This window comes from Schistocerca piceifrons, chromosome 11 (genome assembly GCF_021461385.2).
Source record: "Schistocerca piceifrons isolate TAMUIC-IGC-003096 chromosome 11, iqSchPice1.1, whole genome shotgun sequence".
NCBI classification, from domain to species: domain Eukaryota; kingdom Metazoa; phylum Arthropoda; class Insecta; order Orthoptera; family Acrididae; genus Schistocerca; species Schistocerca piceifrons.
In genome coordinates this window covers 67581977-67609972 of record NC_060148.1, presented here as the reverse complement: position 1 = coordinate 67609972, position 27996 = coordinate 67581977, and the positions used below count along the sequence as shown (strand labels likewise).

At 39.2% G+C, this 27996-nt stretch overlaps 1 protein-coding gene across 1 annotated transcript in view; it reads left to right on the top strand.

Moving 5' to 3' along the window:
• Positions 1–27996, top strand: part of LOC124720108 (L-galactose dehydrogenase-like) — a 100391-nt gene that overhangs the window by 54465 nt on the left and 17930 nt on the right. Inside the window, exons 4-6 of the mRNA XM_047245400.1 lie at positions 2328–2492; positions 14421–14657; positions 25948–26079. Of these exons, the coding sequence (XP_047101356.1) occupies positions 2328–2492; positions 14421–14657; positions 25948–26079 (534 nt within the window). The remainder of the gene's footprint in view (positions 1–2327; positions 2493–14420; positions 14658–25947; positions 26080–27996) is intronic.

Sequence of the window (27996 nt, the reverse complement as noted above, 5' to 3'; positions counted from 1 at the left end):
CGCATCCCCAGTTGAACCTTTTGTGGCTTCGGCAGTTTTCTGCCAATCATATTTTTTCATCGATATTTGTGCTGTGGATCTCTTGGACTTGCACATTCATCTATCACTACCATTACACATTACATTTTCTCCAGAGCACACCATCACTTACAGTACTCCTTTTGCGTGCAAAACAGCAGAGAAATGATAACGTTACTGCTTGACCAATGCTGAGGGGATGCGAACTTCTATTGTGTTCCAGTAAAAGACCGACACCAGTGCAACAAGAGTGAACACCAGTGAATGCAAACCATATTTGACCTGTAACACTACCGACCTGTTTTGGTTACCTCTTAAGTCTTGTAGACCTCCTTCTACTGCTAATCTCCTAATGATTATTGTGTATTTTAAGCAGTTGTTAAATAATGGTACACAAAGCTATCAAAAATAAATTTCATTCTCTTCTCATATTTTTGATACTAAACATTAAAGATCAGTTTTCGTGTAGTAACTCTGTCAGATACAGGGTGTTCAAAAAGTCTCTCCGCACTGCCGTACGATTGTTCGCCTGCCTGGGTTACTTCCCTTCAAGAGGACTCTCCCAGCATTCCATTGTTTTGTTTATCTCAGCCAGCATCAGTAGTATCATTGGTGTGTGTCATTACTTGTTGGCATGAACCTTTAAGTTTAGTTCGTTTGTTTCATTTTTGTCAGTGTTAAAATGCTAATCATTTAAGAATGTGTGTTTTTAGTTGAACAAGTGTTCAAAGCTGGTGGTAAATACACAGTTTCAGTTCATCAAACATTTAATTCAGTTGTCCCAGAGATAACACTCACACATCATGATACTGTGCGAGATTTGATTAACAAATTTCGAAGTACGGGTTCAGTGACAGATGCACCGAGAAGTGGTCATTTAGCATTTTCTCTGATGATAAACTACTTGATATTTCTGATAAAATGTCCATGGGTCTGAACAAGTCAGTAAGAAAACTTGCCCAGGAAATCTATGTTAGTGTCGGAACAGTCCAGACAGCTGTAAGGAAAAAATTAGAACTTTTCCCATAGAAAATGATTGTTGTGCAAGAGCTGAAAAATACTAATCATGGCAAGAAACTGCATTATTGTCAATGGTTCAAACATTTCGTTCAACAAAATGGAAGGGATATTCTTAATGAAACGTTTTTTACTGATGAGGCATGGTTTCATTTATCTGTGTACATGAACTCGCAAAATTCTCGTATGTGGAGTACTGCAAATCCATTGTGTATTCACGAGGGACCACTTCATTCTGTGAAAATAGGAGTTTGGATTGCAATTTCTAGGAGTTTGGATTGCAGTTTCTAGATGTCAGATTGTTGGTCCCATATTTTTCAATGAAACAATTAACATACAATGATACTGCAGTGAGTTTCACTTCGGTATATTCACTGCGGCATATGGCATGCGGGCTAACAATCATACGGCACTGCGAAGAGACTTTTTGAACACCCCATATAGTAGTGTGGGTCAGCAACTAGTAAAGCCTGTGGCTATCTAACAAATATTCACAAGTGGTAACGCAGACAGCTAACTTAGCAACTCTGTTCCTTCAGTGCTGGATGACAAATGAATGGTACTGAATGAAGTGGAACTGATAATGAAGTTCACATACGGACCACAGCGCGAGGGCTGAGTGACACATACTTCTATACACTTTAACTGCTCAACCATGATTGGCTGTGCCTGTATAAAGATAAGCATTATACAGTCATTACAAAATGGTAAAATACCCAGTAATTACTTCTTCAATAATTATATAAAAGTCAGGAAATGTAAGTAATATGTATGCACATTACTCAGTGAAGTATAAGAGGCATTCAAAAAGAAATGAGCCGGAGACATAATTACAGAAACCAGTACTTGTATGTTAGAATTATTGACACTGGCTATTGAGACACTTGAGTGAGTGAGTGAGAGAGAACTGTGCAAGGAAATCTAGCAAAAACAAAAGTGCACAGTGTAATATCACTCTTCTACTGTAAAGTTTACGTAACTTCACCTAGAAACTCAATTTTAACACTGTTTACCTCCACAGGGGGGAAATGTACCATTGCTGGCAGAAGTCTGATAAACTCTGCAGATTAAAACTGAATGAGTCTGCAATGTGTATTATCAGTTTTGTTAAAATTCATCACACACTTGTGCCTCAAAAATGATAGGGCATCTACTTGTCAGTATATCAGCAGTTATCAAAAAAAGTCACACGGCTGCATTCCGATAAATTCTTTGAACTTATATTCGGCTTCGTGTAAAAGAATTGGTCAGCCAGTGTTCCTAATGTTTGCCCACTGTTACCTGTTCTGCAGGCCCTGAAGGGCATCCCTCGGAAGGCGTACTACATCGCCACCAAGGTCGCGCGCTATTCGATGGAAGACCCACGCACTATCTTCGACTTCTCTGCACAGAAGACGAGGGAGAGCTTTGCGAAGAGCCTTGAGCTGCTGCAGCTGGACTACGTAGACGTTATACAGGTGATCAGTTAGAAACAGTGAAAGGGGTGGTTGGGTGTCTACCTGTTTTTTGGAACAGGGAGAAATCATTTTATTTTATGGGCAATGTTGGTGTTATTTTTTGTCACTTTTTGTGTATTTTCTAATGGCCTGGTTTTGAAGAACTACTGTATGTTCTTTATGTCATTGTTTTTTGTTGCTATGGTAAAGCGAAAAATATAGTTACCATTTACATTATGTTTATTGGCATCATACTTATCACATTAGAGGATAAACAAGCATTTACATTATACCTATTATTATATTAAATTAATGGGATCGAACAAGATGTTGCAGTGGTTAGCACACAGAACTCGCATTTGAGAGGACAACAGTTCAAATTCCAATTCAACCATCAAAATTTATGTTTTCCAGGATTTCACTAAATTACTCAAGGCAAATGTCGGAATGGTTACTTTCAAAAGAGCACCGCCAATTTCTTTCATCATCCTTCCATAATTCAAGCTTCTGCTCCATCTCTAATGACCTCACTGTTGACAGAATGTAAGGCCCACATCGCTTAAAGTTTCCAAAAAGAAAGCATTGTCATAACCCAAAGCTCGGTGAGTCACTATTCAATTTATCCATCAGTTCTTGACTAGTGTTAAAGCAGCTTCTCAAAATCTGTATTATAATGAGAAAGACGAATTGCCTTAAGCACAACAGAAGGCATTTGATGATGTCGACCTTCATCGCTGGCACGGCAAATTCCATTTCCATCAAATTCTGAAGGGATCTGTATCCTGGTTTCATCACCAAAAATCCATTGCCCCTATTAATGGAGCCATCTTAAAAGTTGAAATAGAGGTTACAGGTTTATCTGCTGACACCACATTTCCCGAAACTTTTGTGCAACAAATTGTACTAAAAAAGTGAATGTAAAGTTAAAATGATGTTTTTGCTGATTTTTTGCATTTATACATGTTTTGTTCAGAGATACACATTTTAATTGATGCATTGCTTTATGATCTCTAGAAAACGTGACGTTTATGGCAAGATTTTTGGTGCAAAAGGATAAAAAAATGTGACATCATAGAATAAAAATGTTACCAGTATAGAGTTCATTGGAAGTAGAGTATATTCATGTGATATCATATTCTTATGTGGACAATGAACTGTCACTTTAAAGTTGTGCACAAACCTCAGCCATAAACCAAAAATTCAGTATCCAATTTCAACACAAAATAACTAAGAAGTTATTAATAATACCAGTAATCTGCCACCCTTTCATTTCCAACATTTTTATATGGAATAGGGATAATGCCATATTTTGTAACTTTTGAAAATACAATGAAACCCTTATTTTAGATTTTCATGCTCTCAACACTTAAAAAATGCAAAATTGAGGAAAACGCAGAATCCAGGAAAATGTTAAAACCCCCAAAATACCAGCAAAAATATATGTAATTGACATAGAAGATTAAAAATTGTAATCCTCTCTAATACATTGTATAAAATCTACATATGTGAAGGAAATTAAATGTTCACCACAGTGTTTATACAAAATAAGTGGTAATGAATTTCACCTGATGGGTAAGAGCAGGTAAAAACTCGTCAAAAAATTGAAATCGCTATCCGGGTACAAGGTAATTGAGCTATTTTCCGACGTGATGGGATCACAAATTATATGTCAAAACACATGTTTTTGAGAGATCTTTCCTTTGTGATCACCCACAGAAAAGCAGAAATTGATGAACATCTACATCTACATCTACATCCATACTCCGCAAGCCACCTGACGGTGTGTGGCAGAGGGTACCTTGAGTACCTCTATCGGTTCTCCCTTCTATTCCAGTCTTGTATTGTCCATGGAAAGAAGGATTGTCGGTATGCCTCTGTGTGGGCTCTAATCTCTCTGATTTTATCCTCATGGTCTCTTCGCGAGATATACGTAGGAGGGAGCAATATACTGCTTAACTCTTCGGTGAAGGTATGTTCTCGAAACTTCGACAAAAGCCCGTACCGAGCTACTGAGCATCTCTCCTGCAGAGTCTTCCACTGGAGTTTATCTATCATCTCCGTAACGCTTTCGCGATTACTAAATGATCCTGTAGCGAAGCGTGCTGCTCTACGTTGGATCTTCTCTATCACTTCTATCAACCCTATCTGGTACGGATCCCACACTGCTGAGCAGTATTCAAGCAGTGGGCAAACAAACATACTGTAACCTACTTCCTTTGTTTTCGGATTGCATTTCCTTAGGATTCTTCCAATGAATCTCAGTCTGGCATCTGCTTTACTGACGATCAACTTTATATGATCATTCCATTTTAAATCACTCCTAATGCATACTCCCAGATAATTTATGGAATTAACTGCTTCCAGTTGCTGACCTGCTATTTTGTAGCTAAATGGTAAGGGATCTATCTTTCTGTGTATTCGCAGCACATTACACTTGTCTACATTGAGATTCAATTGCCATTCCATGCACCATGCATCAATTCGCTGCAGATCCTCCTGCATTTCAGTACAATTTTCCATTGTTACAACCTCTCGATACACCACTGCATCATCTGCAAAAAGCCTCAGTGAACTTCCGATGTCATCCACAAGGTCATTTATGCATATTGTGAATAGCAACGATCCTACGACACTCCCCTGTGGCACACCTGAAATCACTCTTACTTCGGAAGACTTCTCTCCATTGAGAATGACATGCTGCGTTCTGTTATCTAGGAACTCTTCAATCCAATCACACAATTGGTCTGATAGTCCATATGCTCTTACTTTGTTCATTAAACGACTGTGGGGAACTGTATCAAATGCCTTGCGGAAGTCAAGAAACACGGCATCTACCTGTGAACCCGTGTCTATGGCCCTCTGAGTCTCGTGGACGAATAGTGTGAGCTGGGTTTCACACGACCATCTTTTTCGCAACCCATGCTGATTCCTACAGAGTAGATTTCTAGTCTCCAGAAAAGTCATTATACTCGAACATAATACGTGTTCCAAAATTCTACAGCTGATCAACGTTAGAGATATAGGTCTATAGTTCTGCACATCTGTTCGACGTCCCTTCTTGAAAATGGGGATGACCTGTGCCCTTTTCCAATCTTTTGGAATGTTACGCTCTTCTAGAGACCTACGGTACACTGCTGCAAGAAGGGGGGAAAGTTCCTTCTTGTACTCTGTGTAAAATCGAACTGGTATCCCATCAGGTCCAGCGGCCTATCCTTGTTTGAGCGATTTTAATTGTTTCTCTATCCCTCTGTCGTCTATTTAGGTATCTACCATTTTGTCATCTGTGGGACAATCTAGAGAAGGAACTGCAGTGCAGTCTTCCTCTGTGAAACAGCTTTGGAAAAAGACATTTAGTATTTTGGCCTTTAGTCTGTCATCCTCTGTTTCAGTACCATTTTGGTCACAGAGTGTCTGGACATTTTGTTTGGATCCACCTACCGTTTTGACATAAGACCAAAATTTCTTAGGATTTTCTGCCAAGTCAGTACATAGAACCTGACTTTCGAATTCATTGAACGCCTCTCACATAGCCCTCCTCACACTACATTTCGCTTCATGTAATTTTTGTTTGTCTGCAAGGCTTTGGCTACATTTATGTTTGCTGTGAAGTTCCCTTTGCTTCCGCAGCAGTTTTCTAACTCGGTTATTGTACCACGGTGGCTCTTTTCCATCTCTTATGATCTTGCTTGGCACATACTCATCTAACACATATTGTACGATGGTTTTGAACTTTGTCCACTGATCCTCAACACTATCTGTACTTGAGACAAAACTTTTGTGTTGAGCCGTCAGGTACTCTGTAATCTGCTTTTTGTCACTTTTGCTAAACAGAACATGGTAAATTAAACTGAAAACTGTGAAGTATGGTGAAAAGCATTGGAATGTAACATTTGGTGGGGTGTGTTTTCCTTCCGTAGCCAGTGGCAGTGCAGCATACTAGCATATTACTTGTAAAATTTTCCTTGTTCATTGTGCTAAGGGCATAGTTTGTTTGCTTTCAGATGAGTTAAGGAAGTGATGTTAAAATGATGGAGGCAAGCATTCACAGTGTACGTCGATATGTCGATTGCCAAATACAAATCGAGTTGTCATGAGTGGGGTAGCACTGTTATTAACACACTGGACCCGCATTTGGGAGTACGACAGTTCAAACCCGCCTCCGACTGTTACAATTTAGGTATTTTGAGATTTTTCTTGAATTGTTTAAGGCAAATGCTGGGATTGTTCCTTTGAAAGAACAAGGCCACTATCCTTTTTTATCCTTCCCTAATCTGTGCTTATGGTCCATCTCTAATGACCTCGTTGTCAGCGGTATGTTAAACGCGAATCACCACCTTCTCTTCCTACTCCAGTTGTGTGCAGAGGAGATGCAGGTTGTAGTTAAAGGCTTTAAGACAGAGCTGTCCCAAAATATATGTTAATATACAGTTCTGACTAATGGATAACAGAACTGAAATTATCAGGGTGCACTTTGAATATTTCCCACACAAGTCTACACAGTGACAGTCAACATTTTTGGAACTGTAGTAATTGAGTGATGTTTTTTGAACAGGTAGTAGTCTGTGCCTTGAAATGCTGGTTAGCTCCATGCAGAAGAGAGTTTGGGGTGTGGCTTCTACAGGGTACAGCTGTTATGGGCCTCCCAGAGGCTCATTTCCTTATGCCCAGTCATTCTACATCAGATCTACATCACAAGCAGAACTTCAGAGATGCCATATTGATTTTGCTGTACTCATAATACGTTTTTTTCACATTATAACTTATGTCCTATGAATATGCGCTGTTTCAAAGCATCGGAACATTAACAATTTTTTGAAAATGTGTGATTATAAATACATCTCATTGAAAGAAAATGACAGAAAACATCATGTTGATGGCTAAAGAATTTTCATATTTGGTTGTTTACATATTATAGCTTGCATGCTATGAAAGTGCATCACTTCAAGGCAATGGTGCATTTAAGATGTATTGAAATCCATCATTCTTATTACAATTAATATAATTTAATGTCAGTTAATGACATATTGGTGATGAATGCCTTAACAGGGCCAAATAAGTAATGCATGTGTGCATTGAACTGCATTGTAGTATAATGGTTTGTGACACCAACTAAAGATGTCAGTGTTAGATCCTCCTTTCTCCAAATTTTTTTTATTCACCATCACATTTTCTGAAAGAATCTGAGACTTCCTTATTAACTCTATCACTGCTGTGGACGTGGATACAAATACTGCTACACCATTCCCCAGGTGCTGAGGATGTGTACACATGCGCTGCTTGGGTTTTTCTACAGTGCTACGGATGTCTGTATGCACCCTGAGTTGCCAACCTCTCACTCCTGTGGACAGCTTACTTCCATATCTCAGTGAATAAAAAAGGTTCGAGTGTTTATCACACAACATATTTGCCTCATTGTGTGCTATCATTTTCTAAAAACCTTGTTTCAATATCACGAATTGTTTGAAATTTGACGATTGTTATGAGCACATGAATCACGATGCCCAAGGATGTGAATAGGCATATCTCACACAACCGTCCGTCGGATATAAAACTCAACAACTCGAAATGATCTGATACCATTCAGCTCTCAATTTTAAATAAAATTCAAAATTTTATCTGCATTTCATTCACTGCAAAGTATGAGCTTAGGTCAACCATATGCAATGTTTATACAGTGTGTTTTTATCTATGCAAACTCTTTAAGATTTCATGCAATGTTTTACTTACTTTGATGCAGTGCAGCAAATATGACAGATAATGAAAAGAAATTCAATTATTTATCAGGTGAGGATATCCGACTGTAAGTTGTGCAAAAATCAAATTTTCTCACATTACAGTTTTCAAAAAATTGGATGACAAGTATTTCATATTACTCAGAATGTCATCTCTCAGCACAGGTACCAACATTTGGTGAGCAGTGCAGCCAGAACAAAAGTTGCCCTCAGCATATAATGGAGAGAGCATGTCTGTTGTAGTGAAAAGGTTTTAATAGAAGTGTGTTCTGTAATATGGGATGTTATGTACAAATAAGATATCTCTCTTTCTCTCAGCAGTTGTTTGTTGCATTATGCAAATATGACAGGGAATAAGGACCAATGGACTACAAGATTGTTTCTGCGTCACTGCCTGATTTGATCACAATTCAGTATTCATACATTCATACATTCATCCAAATATCACAATCACAGCACAAGAGCCATCATTTCATGGAAACATCACTGTTTAATCATGCAAACTTATAAATGCCACAGGTTGCACACACATAAAATATTAAACATATGAAGTTTAGAACTGAAAACATGAGAACATTCAGCTCCATCAAAGCTAAGATACACAGCATTAAAGATCTCTCTAAACGCATCTTTTAGTAATCATTTGTTGTGGTAAAGTGTCAGGAAATGTGATACTGGCAGATAAATATGCTGTCTATAGCACTTATCTTCGAGTTAGCTTTTGATGATATTCAGCAGTTGATTGTAATATGGAAAGAAGATACACTATGTAAACTTTTGGCTATAGAGTGTTATTGCCCAGCCCCGTCCCATCTCCTCAAATTTTGGCTGTGATGACATACTGATCTGCAGCATAGCCCTAGGTCTAGGTTAGTTCCGATTGATAAATGTGGAATGTTCCCCAGTATGGAAATCATGAGCAGCATTTGAACTAAAGCCATGTTACATTTTGCTTACAAGTTCTAAAAGTACTGATGAAATCAGTTGGGTGTATACATTAAACATTAATTTGAACTTCTGTATGACTAAAAAATGAAAGTTGCTTGACATCCAGTATTCTGAGCCAATCTCGTTTCTTTTAATGACTTTGATATGCACAGTTACATACAAGTGAAGTAGCAGTGGGTCAACAATAATATCGAACATTACAAAAGTAATTCTGCACATTTTATATAAAAGAATTAACATTATGTCAATTGAAGATGGATGAAAGCCCAAAATGCATGTTGATGTAAATAGAAATAGATAAAAAGTAGATGTTTGCTGTATTTCATAAAGTAATATAATTCACAGGCGCAGAACAGAAAAACCAGTAAAATGGCTAAATTAAGTAAATGTTATCAGTCCTCTGTGTTCTTTCTCTTTGCTCACGTAACATCATGTGCCACAACACCATTACATCCCATGACGGTATGTACAGTTGACCCTAGAATGCTAATACTACTGATTTTCCAACAGGGAATTTTGGAATAGTACCACTTAGCTGTGGCTCTAAAAAAGGGTTGTACATGGATGTTTCTGGTGTGAAAGGATCAGCCGCCATTTCTCGATGCCCTGGATACGCCTGATTGCTTTTCTCAATCGTAATCTCCAGGGAGGCTTGTTTCATGTACCTTAATTGTACCACCGATGGAGAGGAATTGGCAGTGGTCTGTGGCTTACCCAACCACATGTGATATGTACGAACTGAATTAAACATGCTGTTCAGAAAATTGCACAAGGAAGCAGCAGCAGTTCTGGAACTTTGTGTGAGGCACAGAAGTGTGCTGAGACTGACAAACACTTTCAACTGTAACAATATATTTGATGGGTGTTTACGCTGCCAGGATGAATTTTTACTTGACAGTAGACTGTGAGTGAGGTTTGGAAGGTGAGAGTAAAGCTGTGAAAAATGAAGCGCACATTTATATATGCCGTCAGCTGCTCTATAAATTTTGTTGGAATGTGCTGTTCTCAAGCTGTCAGTACTCACTGAGCTTGCTATAAGAGAAGTTACACATTAAAATTGCAATGCAGTAGCCTACAGGAAAGTGCAATGTGTATTTCACCACGGCAGTTCCAAAATTTTTACAGCAGTTGCAGTATGAACGTAATGAGAGTAACTTGCACAGGTCTTGCAAGAAGTATATATGCCACCTTTTCAGTGGTAGTATAGATGTGTCCAATTATCAGAAATGTGTTACTGACATACAATACAAATAGAGATGTCTGCCTATTTAAGGATATGAAAGGCAGCTATGTTTAATACATTTGAATGCAAGATGCTAAAATAGATATTTGTCCAGTGTCAAAGGATGTCCACATATACCAGAACTATGAGGTGTGTCTGGAAAGGAAGTACCATTTTGGGAAAAAAAACACATAAAAACATTTTGTGTATGTAGACTGAAATGGTGAGTGAAAATTTGTACCAAGGCCAGGAATCAAACCCGAGTCTCCTGCTTAATAGGCAGCTGCACTAGCCACTAAGCCACCTTGGCACAGTGATTCACACAAACAGAATTGCCAAGACTGAGACTCGAACTCGGGACCTTTGCCTTTCGTGGGCAAGTGCTCTACCAACTGAGCTACCCAAGCACAATTCACGCCCCGTCCTCATACCTCTAATTCCGCCAGTACCTCATCTCCTACCTTCCAAACTTCACAGAAGCTTTCTTGCGAACCTTGGTAGCTCAGATGGTAGAGCACTTGCCTGCGAAAGGCAAAGGTCTCGAGTTCGAGTCTCGGTCCGGCACACAGTTTTAATCTGCCAGGAACTTTCATATCAGTGCACACTCCACTGTAGAATGAAAATTTCATTCTAGAAACAACCCCCAGGCTGTGGGTAAGCCACGTCTCTGCAATATCCTTTCTTTCGGGAGTGCTGGTTCTGCAAGGTTCGCAGGAGAGTTTCTGTAAATTATGGAAGATAGGAGACAAGGTACTTGTGGAATTAGAGCTGTGAGGACGGGGCATGAGGTGTGCTTGGGTAGCTCAGTTGGTAGAGCACTTGCTCACGAAAGACAAAGGTCCTGAGTTCGAGTCTCAGTCCGGCGCACACAGTTTTAATCTGCCAGGAAGTTTCATATCAGTGCACACTCCACTGTAGAGTGAAAATTTCATTCTAGAATTGCCAAGGCTCTCCATGTTCTGGAATAGCACCTCAGCACTGGACGTAAATGGGGACCCAGCCAGAAACCTATGTGCAGGTACCTGCAAATGAAATGACACAATTTCAGAGATTTTACTGGTCTCATAGAGATATGATTTAATGTATGAATTGGACTGAGGAGGTAGGCATGCCAAGATAATCCGTGCTGTTGTGTGAACCAGTGTGCCAAGGTGGCTTAGTGGCTAATGCACCTGCCTAATGAGTACGAGGCCTGAATTCAATTTCTGGCCTCGGTACAAATTTTCACTCGCCATTTCAGTCTAGATGCATAAAATCATATCTGTATGAGACCAGTAAAGTCTCTGAAATTGTGTCATTACATTAAAACATTTTTTTTTTTCAAACCAGAATTTATTTTTACAAGAATTATTTTTCTACATAATTACCATCATTGTTCAGACATTTGTCATAGTAGGAAACCAACCTTTCTGTCTCCTCTTCATAGAAAGACACCAACAGTAAAGACAGCCACTGCTGACAATGTTTCTAGCATCATCATCGCTATCAGAGCGTCTTCCTCGAAAATCACACTTCAAGTTCAAGAACAAGGGGTAGTCAGGTGCAAGATTGGATTGTATGACAGGTGATTGAATTGCTCCTAACCGAATTGCTGAATAAGATTTTGACGAATTGCTGAATAAGATTTTGAATTGGGGGGGGGGGGGGGCATGCATTGTAATGAAGCAGCACAAACTGAGAATTCCACACTTTTTTATTTTGAATTGTACTCAAAGTTTTCTCAGTGTTTAACAGTATTGTACCACATTGATGGTTTCACCTCCGAGAAGGAACAGAATGCCCTGTCTGTCCCAGAACACAGTGCACCTGATTTTTGTGCTGACAAAGTTGTTTTGAAGTTTTGTTTTTTGAGGGTTCATGAGTGCCTCCACTGCGTCGACTGTTGTTTTCATTCTGGAGCAACATGACAAATCTATGTTTCATTACTGGTCACAATTCTGTTTAAGAATTCATCTCCCTCATCACTGTATTGAGTAAGCACTGCCAAATCGCTTCATTTGGTGGACATCCGTAAGCATTTTCGGAGCACAATGGGAACACAATTTGCTAAAATTTATGCAATTTATGAGACTCTCGTGCAAAACAATTTTTGAAATTTTTGGGAACTCATTACAAAGCATTCGTATCGTGAACACCACTTTTCACACAAACCCTCATTGGCAACAGAAGGCTGCCCACTCCGTGCATCATTGAATTGTCTCACCCAATTTCTCAACATTCCATTAGTAATTAGGTTTCAACATAAATCTACACAAGCTGACAATAAATTTCATCTGGCTTAACATTCTTTGCATTCAGAACCTGTATTGCAGAATGCACTTCACAGTCGGAGGGCTCGGAGATTGTCTTAAACCTTTTTAACTAACAAATGTAAATGCAACACAACCCAGCTGCAGTGCAGTCAGTGGAAAGACTGCGGATCAGAGAGACGAGTGTGAATGTGCAGAACTGCGAGCCTAGTGATGTGATGGCAGTAGAATGAAACAGTACCTACTTTCCAGACACAGCTCGTAGTAACACACTCCAATAGAGTGATGGTGTACATAAACATTTCCTGCATTGAACATATTACAAATGTGGAGCACCACCCTGCAAGGTGTAACACCTACAGCACCTCACAGTGTTGAGGGGGGGGGGGGAGGGGGGGGAAGAGCTCCCAAATTAGCTCCCATATCCTTAAAATATCAGTTCACAAAATTACCCAAGTCCCTACACAAGTAGTAATTACAAAAAATAAATAAAAAACAAATAGAGGGAAATATCTAGTATAGAAAGCAAAAGAAAAGAAAAGAAAAGGAAAATTTAATTATAAATTTTAGAAACATGGGAAGGGGGAAAAACAGTAGAAAATATTAAAATATTAGTTATTCCAATACATAAGAAAATCAATATTATAGTCATAGAACGTAGGTCTGGGACACCAAAGATAGTGTTTATTAAAGTACAAATAGCCACATGTTGTAATTATGATACTCCAGTCTCTAGTCTGTTCTAGTTCAGAAGTTATTGAGGACGTACAGCTTTAGAGAACAACAATTTGGACTTTATTAAACGGGGATTAAGAATAGATCATGACGAAATTGTTTTTGAGGATAGTCAATTCAAGACTTTAATTTGGACATTTATCAGATTAGATAAGCGGGAAGGTGAATAGTAATCTCTTTGACTTTAATGTCAATTCTTGTGAATATTTAAACGCTTTACTGAATTGAGAATTTTAACCGGATTTGGACTTTGAATTGTGATAGCGGGAAACTTTAACTTCACGCGATTAGTGATCGTAGTTAATGACAGTTTGCGGATATTAAATGGAAATAACTTATTTACCGAAAGTGACAGGATATTATCTAACATCTCTGATGTTAGCGGGAATCCTACTTAGACATCTAATTAAAGAACTTCTTTGAATGAGATTGTATGAGTGAACCTCTTTATTAATAATTCTTGTCAATAAACTGACGTTGTTAATTTGAAACATAATACAAGTCTTGAACATTAATTTAAATTAGATTAATAAACATTAAGGTTATGTGACCTATGCCAAGAACAAACTAGCGATTCTTAACTAAAACAATTGAACGAAAGGTTAAAGCATCGTCATCTGTAAACATTGGTAGTAAAGCTACTAAAGATTTTTTCTCTCAGAGTTGGGAAGACTATACGTGTAGTGATCAACGTTTAATATTGGGTTTTAAAAGTAATCAAACTGATACTTAGCCGGGACAATATTAAATAAAAGTAAAACCCTTCAATGACAGTCAATGTGTAAAAATAAAATGAAACTTTCACCTATTAGACGAAAAAGTGAAAACAGAAAAAGGGCTGCTACAAAGGGTGGATCACGAGTCGCGTTCACATAGCTCAGTCAGTAGAGCACATGCAGGCGAAAGGTAAAGGTGCCAGGTTCAATCCTGGTCCACCGCACAGTTTGTCCGCCAGGAAGTGTCAGCACTGACATTGTCGTGTTCCTCTGTGAGTACAGAAACATCGCAGTACCTTTGACTTCAGTGGGTAAGTGAATAATTTTTCCCCTCTCGACATTTCCAGGTGCACGACTTGGATCTCGCTAACAAGCCGGACTTAGTTATCCGGGAGACTCTTCCGGTGCTGCAGGAGTTTGTGGCAGCAGGCAAGGCGAGGTTCATCGGCATCACGGGGTACCATCCGGAGGCCCTCCGGGAGATTATCGAGAAGAGCACCAGTGTGAAGGTGGACACGGTGCTGTCGTTCGCCAGAGACACTCTCCTAGATGACACACTCCAGCGGCACATGCCATTCTTCAAGGTATGTCCACCAGTCAGTTTTGATTCACGGTTCTTAACTTCACCGTCTGACTGTTGACAAGTAAACTTACATATTCTGCCGATCACTAAGTGTTGTCGTCAAGTCTGAGTACGGCCCCCAAGTTTACCTTTTGAGCTAGTGACAAGTTCACTCGGGCCTCCTCACCAACTCCTGAGTACTAATGGCAATTATAGATGTGTCACAACTCAGGTACCTCAGTCAGGGTGTATATGACCCGGCACAACCGGGAGATCTGGGAAAAACCCGGGAAATTTTTCATCCGGGAGAAAACCGGGAAAAACCCGGGAATTGTTTAGAATTCCGGGAATTTTTCACTGCTTTCATTTTCTGTTAAATTTCTGTGATTTTTGACTCTTAAGAACCAATACTCAAACTAAGGATATTATTGTATCCTGCTACTGCAGAATAATGCTGCAGCAACAAAACATGAACGAGAGAAAAAAAAATGAAAATAAAACTTTAGTCGCAAAGGAAATGCGCCGTATATCACAACAAAACACTGTGCTCGTACAAGTGTCTGCCAACAGCACAGTGTGTCAAAGGCTTAGGAAGACTATGCAACGCTTCATAACAACAAATTGCCTCCGATGAGCGTGACGTGACAACTGTTTAAATTAAGAGTCATTTGAGCAGTTATGGGCAGGCTGTTGTGCATGCGCAGTTTAGTCACGTATGCGTAGTACCTTCTCCCGCTTCTGGTTAATGAAGTGTGGCTGGGCGCCACTACCTAACATTGCCCCAGTTTGGGAATATAGTAAATCTGGGGCTGATGCACAGAGGAGTCAGAATTGTGGTGGGGAGGTGGGTCGTCTCCACGTGACCCGTCTTTACGTTCATTGATTTTGTTGTTTCGTCTTCGTTTATTGCTCTCACGTTAAATGATGATGAAATGGATTTTTGTCGCCGGGAGTTATCAAATGAATTAAAATACGTTCGCTTAGTGACGGAAAGCAAAAATTTTATTACCACTTTTCTGACAGTCAAGAATTAACCGCCTTGCAGAAAAATGAAGTTATTTTTGTAGGTTTGCTACAGAGATTTGACTTTTATTAATCTTTTCTGCTGAGGCAGTCAATTTATTTGGAACGAAGAGTTTAATTTCACACTCTTGGCTGGTTTCAACTGTTCACTGCATTTCAAGTCCATGTATGGCATTATACCATAATAAAGAACCAAACATGAGATAATACAGCACTGGTACTCCAAGAAAATTTACATCCGAATATGGACATACGAATGTGCACTTTAAGCCGAATTATGCATTTTAGTGTGGTTCACAAAATTCCGGTGCTCTTGAAGTATCCTCTGATGTCTTGTTTCTTTTATGACATAATATAAGATCTTTTAATGTTTTACACGTATGAACATATGGGCTTCCTGCGTCATCGTAGCTGCGCAAGCGTGGTGACGCCTGTTATCTGGCGCTCTCTGGCAACTGCTGAAACGAACCTATTTCTAACAGGTCGCAGGAAAATATTGCGAATGGTGGTTTGGAAAGCGTTACATTCAAAGCAAATTTCCTTTTGCACAAGATGAACTGTGTGCGAGAATTTACTATCAATTTCTTAAATCACAAAGCGTTTGACTCTCATTTAAAAATCAACTCTTTGAGGATGACCATTTGGAAGAATTTCGAGCCCAGATCAGACATTTACATTGTTATTAAACATTTTACTGGCACATTTGTGTGATGTATCTTAATTTAAGCCATGAACTTTTCTTATTTGTGTGTTCGCACTACTGAAGAGTGATCTTGCTATTGGTTGACTACATCACGTGTCCTATGCTGTCATCAGCTGGCGAGATCAAGTGACATGAGCTATGACTGGCTTACAAAAGCGCATCGCAATCTCGATTTCAATGCTTCGGAAAGTGACATGCGGAGTTTGATGGAATTCAAATTCGTACCTTTGTAATACGAAAACAATAGCCCCCTCCCGGGAATTTCGTTTTCTGAAGTGTCGGGAAATTCTACGTTGGTATATAAAACCGTAAACATTCAAAGGATTGATGAGTTTTACAGTGCTGAGGAAGAGTATATTGTCACTTAACATGGAAAGAGTGTATTTTCACCCGGGAGAACGTGTATTTTTTACCGGGTAATCCGGGAAAAATCCGGGATTTTTTTTTCTTTGTCCACATATACACCCTGGTCAGTGCTGTTGGTGAGTCTAAGCTTAGGCTGAGTAGTTCCTTCCCATATCTCAGTAGGTTGTCACAGTCCTGGCCTCTAAGTTGTATTGGGATACCTTGTAGTGCTCTCGTTTTGTCGAATTCGACATCACTTTACATCTTACCGTTCACAACAATTGACATCACAGCATTTTTTTTCATCTATCTACAAAGAGAATGACAGGATGTCATAGTTGAAAGTTTATTTCTTAGAGATCAACAGTATCCAGATACCCCCAAAAACATACGTTTTTCTCACATTAGGTGCATTTTGCTGCCACCTACTGCCAGGTACTCCATATCAGTCACCTCAGTAGTCATTAGGCATCATGAGAGAGCAAAATGGGGCGCTCTGTGGGACTCACGGATTTCGAACATCGTCAGGTGATTGGGTGTCAGTTGTGTCATACGTCTGTAAGCAAGATTTCCACACTCTGAAACATCCATAGGTCCACTGTTTCTGATGTGATAGTGAAGTGGAAACGTGAAGGAATACGTAAAGCACAAAAGCGTACAGGTTGACCTCATCTGTTGACTGACAGAGACCGCCGACAGTTGAAGAGGGTCGTAACGTGTAATAGGCAGACATCTATCCAGACCTTCACACAAGAATTGCAAACTGCATCAGGATACACTGCAAGTACTATGACAGTTAGGCGGGAGGTGAGAAAACTTGGATTTCGTGGTCGAGTGGCTGCTCATAAGCCACACATCGTGCCGGTAAATGCCAAATGACACCTTGCTCAGTGGAGTTTGTGGAGTGATGAATCATGGTACACAATGTGGCGATCCGATGGCATGGTGTGGGTATGGTGAATGCTCGGTGAATATCATCTGCCAGTGTATGTAGTGCCAACAGTAGAATTTGGAGGCGATGGTGTTATGGTCTGGTTATGTTTTTCATGGAGGGGGCTTGAACCCCTTGTTGTTTTGCATGGCACTATCACAGCACAGGCCTACATTGATGTTTTAAGCACCTGCTTGCTTCCCACTGTTGAAGAGCAATTCAGGGATGGCAATTGCATCTTTCAACTCGATCAAGCACCTGTTCATAATGTACAGCCTGTGGCAGAGTGGTTACACGACAATGACATCCCTGCGATGGACTGGCCTGCACAGAGTACTCGCCTAAATCCTATAGAACACCTTCAGGATGTTTTGGAACGCCGACTGTGAGCCAGGCCTCGCCGATCGACATCGATACCTGTCCTCAGTGCAGCACTCTGTGAAGAATGGGCTGCCATTCCTCAAGAAACCTCCAGCACCTGATTGAATGTATGCCTGTGAGAGTGGAAACTTCATCAAGGCTAAGGATAGGCCAACACCATATCGAATTCCAGCTTTACCGACGGAGGGTGCCACGAACTTGTAAGTCATCACATAGTGTATTCAGGAAGAGCAACAGTGAGGACGAATTGTATGATGTCACCGTAAGTGTTAACCCCTCCACAGATTCTGAAAGCAACATTATAAGCCATCTGTGTCAGCAGGGGAAACACTACAGTTTTATGCTTCAACAAGAGAAGTAATTGATGGATCTTCCAAATCTGAAAATGATAGTAACTTTCAAATTGGTTTATCAAAATCGAACTAGGAAAAGTCATATTTACATTTATGTGAACTTGTTGGAACCATAAATTTGCACAAAAACTCAAAGTCAGAAATGTAATTTTTAACCTTCTTTCTTTCTTATTTTTCTAGAACTCCATCATCTTCTCTCCAGGTTTTCTTTCCATTCTTCTATTCATATGGTCCACATTTCTTATTCCTTCTGTCTTGAAATTCTTCAAAATTTAGTATTTTATTCTGAAAAAGTTTTTTCTCTCATTTCTAATTCTTTGACGATGCTTCTTTCTAGTTCTTTTCACAACTCTGTAATCCATAGTACTATCAATTTCTTTTTCTTGAAATATGAGTATGTTCGTTTTGTTTGTTTTCATTCATTTGGTGGGGGTGTCTAAAGAAGATTGATTATTGACATTGGCAGAACTTCTGATATTTTCCCCATATTTTAGTTTATCTCCTCATTACTTCTCATTTTGCAGCCATCTGTAGTTTGTGTTGCGCCCATCTGTTTTCTAATAATCCATTTTTTGAGTGTTCCATTCTGTCCAGCATGTACTTCATTGTTAAAGCTACATGAAATTAGCAAATAAACTTTGAAAATTCAGCATTTTGAAATTTGAATTTAGCATTTATGTTTTTCAGTGTGCTTACACATCTAAATGAGCAAGCTATTACATGAATTAACAAAATGTTACATCATAAAGGTTAATCAAAAGCATGCAATTCCAGTGCCACCATATCTTTCTGGTGAAAATATTTACAAAAAAAAAAATTGTAGCTTTACTTGTATTTTAGAAAATTTTGCTCAATAATTACAAAAATAAAGAGGAAGAACACGGCAGATGACAGAAGAAACAGCCATTCCAAAATTCATGTGACAAATGTATGTTTGCCGCTTTCCTAAAAACATTTCTATGTTTAATGCATGGATGCCGTATTTGTATCTGGACAAGGAATGTAGCAAATGAAACTGAAACAAAGAAATTGATAAGCATCAAAATCAACAACTCTACTACTTTCACATGCAACAAAGCATGAAAACTTAATGTTTGAAATCATCTGTAGATGATGATTTCCTGCTATGTTTCTTGACTTTGATGTTTATTTCTTGTCTCACTTTTATTTGTTCATTATTCTATCAAGGTAAAAGTAAAAGATCAGTGGTTTAGTGTTCACTTTTCAGTGACAATGTATCTTGTTTTACCTACTCTGTGTTAACTTGGTAGTGCATAAATACATGTGTGTTGGACAGGTTAGTAGAGCATCATACAAATACTTTCAGTTTTTGCTCTTTTGTCATATTTATGTGATGATCTCACATTTGATCATGGATATATTAAAAAATCACATGTCTAGCACCTGTGTATTGAGATATTTTAGCATTTAAGTAGTAAATTCATTGAAATATACTAATTTTAATAAATTTCACTGAAATATTCTGATTTTAATAAATTTTGCTGAAATATAGCAATTTCACCTTTTATCACACTTTGAAATCGACCAAAAACATGTTGCAATACACCCAGGTAGCACTGGAGCTACTATTTTTTACACTTTCAAAGCATTTTGCACTGATAGCATATGTGAATTTTACATAGCTCTATTCATTGTTAAGCATTCACACAGGTTTAAAAATTGTGGTCTTACCACTGTACAGTGTCTTTAGTTTTAATTTTTTAAAGATATAAATTTTTTGTAGGTTTTTTGTCAGGCTATATGCTTGTTCCATTTTATTATGTTTGACTTCTGTCTAGTCCATACTGCTATGTAGTTGCTCCCAGGTATTTAAATTTCCTAGCTATCTATTTTACCTATTTATGTTTGTATGTATTTTTGAGCTTTTTAAATATTTGTCATGAGTGTTATTCTTACAGCTGAAATTTTGAGACCAGTTTTATTCATTATTTTTTTCCAGAAGATTTATTTGAATAACTGCTTCTGTCAGATTTTCTGAAGATATTGCAAAACTGCCCGCAAAAGCCAGGCAGTTCACTGTAAATTCCATTTGTTTTCTATTCTGGAATTATTGGTTCAATTTTGGGATTTTTTTAGCTGCAAATTCCAGATCGAAATATTTTTTCTAAAACACAGTTAAACAGTAGCAGTGATAAATTGTCTTCCTTGTCTAACACCAGTTTTTATTTCACTTGGTTAAGATACTTCTAACTTTAGAGCGCACAATGAAGATTATAATATTTGTTAGAGTTTCGTAAAATGCCTTCACTAATTTTGCCAAATTCTATTATGATTTTACAATTATTCTTGTGGCTACCAACTCAAATACTTTGTTGAAATCAGTAAATGTTATTATAGGTTAACTGGTTAACATTCTGTGGCAAATTAGTGATTTTAAGTTAAAAATCTCTCGTGTGCAGGATTTTACTTTTCAAAACGAATGTTGTTCACCCAGTCGTTTATCTAATGTTTCTTCAACTCTGTTCAGGAGAGTTTTTGATAATATTTTGTATGCCAATGGCGGAAGTGACACTCCTTTGTAATTGTTGATATTTTGCTTGTGTTGCTTTTTCTGTGTGGGTGACTTGTGCTATTTTCCACTTCTCTGGAATCTTTTTCATTTTCCGAAAGTTCTTAAAAAGCAAGTGTACGTGACTACATCTTTAGTTCTGACCATTTCAGTTATTCTACTGTAACGAGTCTTTGCCACTGTCTTTGCTCATTTAGAATGTTTTGGTGGCTTCATGAATTTATAGCTCTATTGGTGGGAAATCTTCAATATTTTCTGGTATTGCTGGAAACTCTAATTTAACTGTTTGAACAGGGCAGTTTAACAGCCTGACAAAAAAAGTTTCTATTATTTCACATTTTTCATTGTTGTTTAATCCTATTTTGCCATTTTCATTTTTGAAACAGAAACTTGGTGCTTGATACCCTTTAAGCACATGTTTAAAAATTTGGTAAAAATTTCTAGTTATTATTTTGGTGGAATTTTCTAGAATTTCTATGAGATAAAATTTTTCAAAGATTCTTTTGATTTTCTGGATTGTTTTTTATGTTGATTTTCTTTGATGTCTGAATTGTTCTGGGTGTTGTTCCTTTTTAAAGATATTTTTTTCCATTTTTGAGCTCTTTGTTCTAGTGCTTCTTTGCACTCCTTGTCACACCATGTCGTCTTTTTATTTTTTAACCAAACCTAATGTTTTCTCTGTGACATAAGTAATCTGTACCTGGAGTTCGTGCCAAACTCCTGTTTTAGCTGTCTTATTTTCTTTTTTAAATTTTCTGTTGTAATGTTGGCCCTACTGGAGTTATATTTGATAACTTTCTGGGTTTTCTTTTTTTGTTTTGATGGTAGAAATCTTATTTAAACTTTAGAGAGGTAATGATCTGAATCAAACTGCCCATTTGTCATTACTTTATCAGTCAAAATTTCCTTGATATTCCTTTTAGATCTGGGTATTCTGAAGAAATAGTTTCAATTCCTTCTGTTTTCCAGTCTGAGAGAAGAGAATTTACATTTAATGTTCCAATGTAGTACTTCTATTTCAACTTACAACTTAAAAGGCATTTTAGGACATTCCATTTCTTCTTTACCACAAATGTTTGGATTCCCCCGGAATTCAAGGTACTATTGCATTATAAGATGTAATGCTGAATTCCTCCTCAGAACTATCACTTGAGGTAGTGTAATTATCCACTATGAAAACTTTCCAGTTTGCAATTTGAAGTTATAAACTGCAGAGAGCAGGAAGTCCAGGATGATCCCTGGATTCCCAGAATAAGACCAAGTTGTTAGCCAGAAATTCTACTGTTTCAGACACCTCTAACATGTGGAACAGTCATGCCAGCTGTCCATTTTAGACTTGACAACATGCAGGATTTTATTTTATTTATTTATTCATTTAGGGCTGCCAGGAACCAAGTCAGTTAACAATAATGACTTTCTGTAAGCCTTTTTTGCAGCACAAAAATATTGCATTCTCTCTGTGGCCACTTACCTTCTCCCTCTGTGCTGCCACATTTTTGCTTCTGCTCATTGTGGACGCATTAAATTCACCAACCAGTGATCTGTTCAAATGGCTCTGAGCACTATGGGACTTAACATCTGAGGTCATCAGTCCCCTAGAACTTAGAACTACTTAAACCTAACTAACCTAAGGACATCACACACATCCATGCCCGAGGCAGCATTCGAACCAGTGATCTGTCATCATCAGTTTTCTGCTATATTAGCAAGTCCTTTGCCTCTCCATTTTCTGCGATCCATTCCTTCCTTCTTAAGGCTGCTGTATGTTGTACCATCCATCACGTCTTCCAGTATCTGAAATCTTTTCCTTCCTCACTTCCTTTTCCCTTCTACATAACCCTCTAAAACTGTTTTTATCAGTCTGTCATTGTTTCTTAATATATGCCCCATCCAATTTCTTTTTCGTCTTTTTATTACACCTAGTAACTATCTTTTCTCTCCCACTCTTCTCAGTACCTCTTCATTTTTTACTCCATCCATCCAACTTATTCTTTCTATCCTCTGCCATGTCCATATCTCAAAAGCCTCTAGCCTTACTCTGTCTTTCTTCCTCAGAGTCCATGTTTCAGTGCCATACAGAAGAACATTCCATACAAAACATTTTATGAGTCTCTTCCTGAGTTCCCTGTCCAGACCGCTGGAGAAAAGTCTCCTTTTCTTATAAAATGCCTCTTTTTGCCATTGCTATCCTTGTTTCTTAATTTCTGTGGCGCACTTCCAGTCAGTGTCTATCCTGCTTCCAAGATACTCTAAAATTTTGCACCTGTTCTAATATTTCTCCATTCAGCACAATTTTTATTTCTTTATTTCCTCCTAGTGCCAATACTTTTGTTTCCTTTGTGTTAATTTTCATTCCATAATTTTTTCCGTTAGCTTCAATGGTGTCCACCAAATCCCGTGGCTAGAAGGACCATGTCATCAGCAAACCTCAAACACCCTACACTTCTTCCTCCAATTTCTACTCCTTTGTCACCTAATGAGCACTGGCCAATCATATTTTCCATGTAGAGGTTGAAAAGGGCAGATGATAGACAACATCCTTGTCTTACTCCTTTTCCTAGTCCGATCCAGTTTGTACTTTCTCCTCTCACTTTAACTGAGGCTTTTTGATTAAGATATAATGAGTTAACAAGTCTTCTGGTTCTCCAGCCCACTCTCTTTTCCCTCATTATAGTCGCCAGCTTGTCCCAAACCACACTGTCAAATGCCTTTTCTAGATCGATGAAGTGCATGTATATAGGTCTCTTCCTTTTTCAATAAACCTTTCTGCCAAGATTCTTAGGAGCCCTATTGCATCTCTGGTGCCTGTATTCTGTCTAAAGCCAAACTTCTCCTCGTGAAGATTCTCCTCCATTACTTTTTCAAATCTCTTATTAATTATTCTTAACATCACTTTGGCTGCATGTGAAATGAGGCTGATTGTCCTGTGTTCACTACATTTATTGGTTCCCTGTTTTTTCGGTAATGGAATCATTACTGTTGTCAGAAATTCCTCAGGACATTCACCACCATCATAGTGATCTGTACTTGGAACAATTAGAAGTGTCATCCTGATTCAGTCCAGTGCTCTTGAGGTCCTCCCTTACCTCCTCCAACCATTTATCAGGGACTGTCTCTCTGTTTCTTGATAGGATCAACAGGTCATTGTCAAATGCAAGGCAGATGTCCCTTACACTGTTTTTTGAACCTCCAATGTGAACTTTGTTCATTAACTCTTTCCCAGCCAGTTCGTTTTCCCATTTTCCGGTGACCTTATCTAATATGCACTTGAAGAGAACAGGGCAGTACATCACCCTGTTAGGTGCCAGTTTTAATTAAGAAATCTTTGAAAGATACTCCCATGCATTTTGATTGTTTAAGTTTCTTTCTAAATTTTTTTATTGTAAGTTGTGTATGAGTCGAAATATGGTCCTTCAGTTAGTTATTCACTTCTGGCTATTAAAATTGCTACACCAAGAAGAAATGCAGATAATAAACGGATATTCATTGGACAAATATATTATACTAGAACTGACATGTGATTACATTTTCACGCAGTTTGGATGCATATATCGTGAGAAATCAGTACCCAGAACAACCGCCTCTGATATGCCTGGGCATTGAGTTAAACAGAGCTTGGATGGCGTGTACAGGTACTGCCCATGCAGCTTCAACACGATACCACAGTTCATCAAGAGGAGTGACTGGCGTATTGTGACGAGCCAGTTGCTCGGCCGCCATTGACCAGACGTTTTCAATTAGTGAGAGATCTGGAGAATGTGCTGGCCAGGACAGCAGTCAAACATTTTCTGTATCCAGAAAGGCCTGTACAGGACCTGCAACATGTGGTCGTGCATTATCCTGCTGAAATGTAGGGTTTCGCAGGGATCGAATGAAGGGTAGAGCCACGGGTCGCAACACATCTGAAATGTAACGTCCACTGTTCAGAGTGCCGTCAGTGCGAACAAGAGGTGACCGAGACGTGTCACCAATGGCATCCCATACCATCACGCTGGGTGATACGCCAGTATGGCGATGACGAATACACGCTTCCAATGTGTGTTCACCACAATGTCGCCAAACACGGATGCGACCATCATGAGAGCTGTAAACAGAACCTGGATTTGTCCGAAAAAATGATGTTTTGCCATTTGTGCACCCAGATTTGTCATCGAGTACACCATCACAGGCGCTCCTGCCCTGTGATGCAGTGTCAAGAGTAACCGCAGCCATGGTCTCCAAGCTGATAGCCCATGCTGCTGCAATTGTCGTCGAACTGTTCATGCAGATGGTTGTCCTCTTGCAAACATCTCCATCTGTTGACTCAGGGATTGAGACGTGGCTGCACGATCCGTTACAGCCGTGCGGATAAGATGCCTATCATCTCGACTGCTAGTGATACGAGGCCGTTGGGATCCAGCACGGCATTCCGTATTACCCTCCTGAACCCACCGATTCCATATTCTGCTAACAATCATTGGATCTCTACCAACACGAGCAGCAATGTCGTGATACGATAAACCGCAATTGCGATAGGCTACAATCTGACCTTTATCAAAGTCGGAAATGTGATGGTACGCATTTCTCCTCCTTACACGAGGCATCACAACAATGTTTCACCAGGCAACGCCGGTCTACTGCTGTATGAGAAATCGGTTGGAAATTCTCCTCATGTCAGCACGTTGTAGGTGTCGCCACCAGCGCCAACCTTGTGTGAATCCTCTGAAAAGCTAATCATTTGCATATCACAGCATCTTCATCCTGTCGGTTAAATTTCGTGTCTGTAGGACGTCATCTTTGTGGTGTAGCAATTTTAATGGCCAGTAGTGTATTTGGTTATTAATCACATTTTTCTTTGTCTTTATGGCTCTCTGTATGAGCAGATTAGCGCCAGTCTTAATTTGTTGTTAGTATAGTTTAGAGAAGTAGTCAGCAGCGGATGCTTCTGCCTATGAACGTCCGCCTCGACACATTCCACATCCCCGAAGGCTTTCCTTCTCGATGGGATTTATGGAACGCAGTGTGTGAGTGAATGAATGAAGTGGCACGGTTTAATCCCTCGTGCAGGAGAAGGGCGTGGGCGTGATCTGTGCAGCGGGTGTGGCGATGGGTCTGCTGAGCAACAGAGGTCCAGCGCCGTGGCACCCGGCACCCCAGGAGCTGAAGGAGGCCTGCCGGGCGGTAGCCGACTACTGCAAGGTGGGTGTGAAGAAGCCAGCATGCAAGTGATACACAAGTTACTGGCAGGGTAGAGAAGTGCGCAGGATAAAAGGTACGAGGTTTACAGTAAAAGGTGCATGATGCAGAGTTAGAGGGGCAGGGTGTAGGGTAAGAGGTGCAGCATGTAGTGTAAGGGGTGCAGGTTGAGGGGTGCAGAGTAAAGGGGGCACAGTAAAAGGTTGATGGTAAAAGGTGCAGGGTAATTAGTAAAAGGTTCAGAATAAGAGTTGCAGGGTGGAAGGTAAGACATACGGGGGAGGTGAAAGGTACAAGGTGTAGGGTGCAGAGTAAAAGCTCAAAGTATTTGTGCACTAGGATTTGAGAGCAGAGCATGTCTGCTTAAACACTTTAAACTTGTTATATAATCTAAATATAGCTATCACAGATAATATGATGGAGAGTACGTCTTACAGCAACATCTTATCAAAGTGGCCCTCTCAGTTTCCCCAGTGCAACTCACTTCTCAAAAAAGAGCAAAGGAATTGAAGGACTGTGTGGTGTCTGTTCATTCAGACATGTCTGAAAGAACAGACACAATTTTGATCCAGAAGCCATTATGAATTAAAGACACAAGGGAATTACACATGTCGGCTGTGAGTGGACACTAATTGTCAACATTCACCTTTGATTTCAATCAACACCTGCCCACAGCCAACGTCTGTAATTCCTTTGCTTCATAATTCGTAATGGCTACTGCATCAAAATTGTGTCTGTTCTTTCTGACATGTCCAAAAGAACAGAACCTCATACATAACTAAAAAAGAAAACTTTAAAACTTTCCAAACAATGTCATGATGTCATGTAGAAAGTATAAAACATTTCAAGCTCTTTGTTAACAGAATCACCACTAGCTGAATGCGCATTGTTCTAATCTACAAATTGCAAAGTCAGAGGTTTGAGACATCTTGGAAGCATTTTTATTTGTTTATGTATTTTTATTTGAACTTCATATTTATTATTCATTTTAAAATTTAATTGATAAATATTAATCATAATTTTTAAAAAGAATAACATTTCATTTTTATTTACTAATTGCACAATAATTCAAGTACACATATTAGTAATAAATAAAAATTCAGTACAAAAATGTTAATATATCAGACAATGGAAACTCCAGGTAAGAATATCTACAATGTAGGAAAAAACAGATTGCTACATACTGTAAAGAAAACATGTCAAGCTGCAAACGGGCACAGTTAAGACACCCACATATAGCTTTCACCACAGCCTTCTTCAGTAAAAGACACACACACACACACACACACACACACACACACACACACACACACACACACACACAAAAAGCAAGCACACCTCATGTACCCACAACTGCCAATCTTCAGCATTTCAGGCTGGAATGCATGGGGTGGGAAAGGGGAAGGGATACTATTTTACCCTCCCAACTTTGCACAAAAACAGACCTCCCATGCCTTATCTCTCCAGTCACCCACCACCCCCAAAAGTCCCACTGTCCAGCCATAGACGAGCATTTCCCTCAGGACTGGAGCAGCTGAATCACATTCTCCACCAGGGTTTTGACTACCTCTCGCTGTGCCCTGAAACGAAAAATGTTCTACCCACTATGCTTCCTACCCCTCTCACAGTGGTATTCCACCACTCACTGAACCTACACAATGTCCTCATCCCTGCATAACTCTTGCTTCCAGTCCCTTGCCTCATGACTCATATCCCTGTAGTAGACCCAGATGCAAAACCTGTCCCGTACATCCTCCCACCACCGTCTCCAGTCCAGTTACAAGTATCACCTATCCCATTATAGGCAGAGCTAACTGTGAAACCAGTCATACAATCTACAAGCTAACAGCAAGCACTGTGCTGCATTCTACACATGACAAGCTCTATGTCCACGCAAATGGCCACTGACAAACTGTGGCC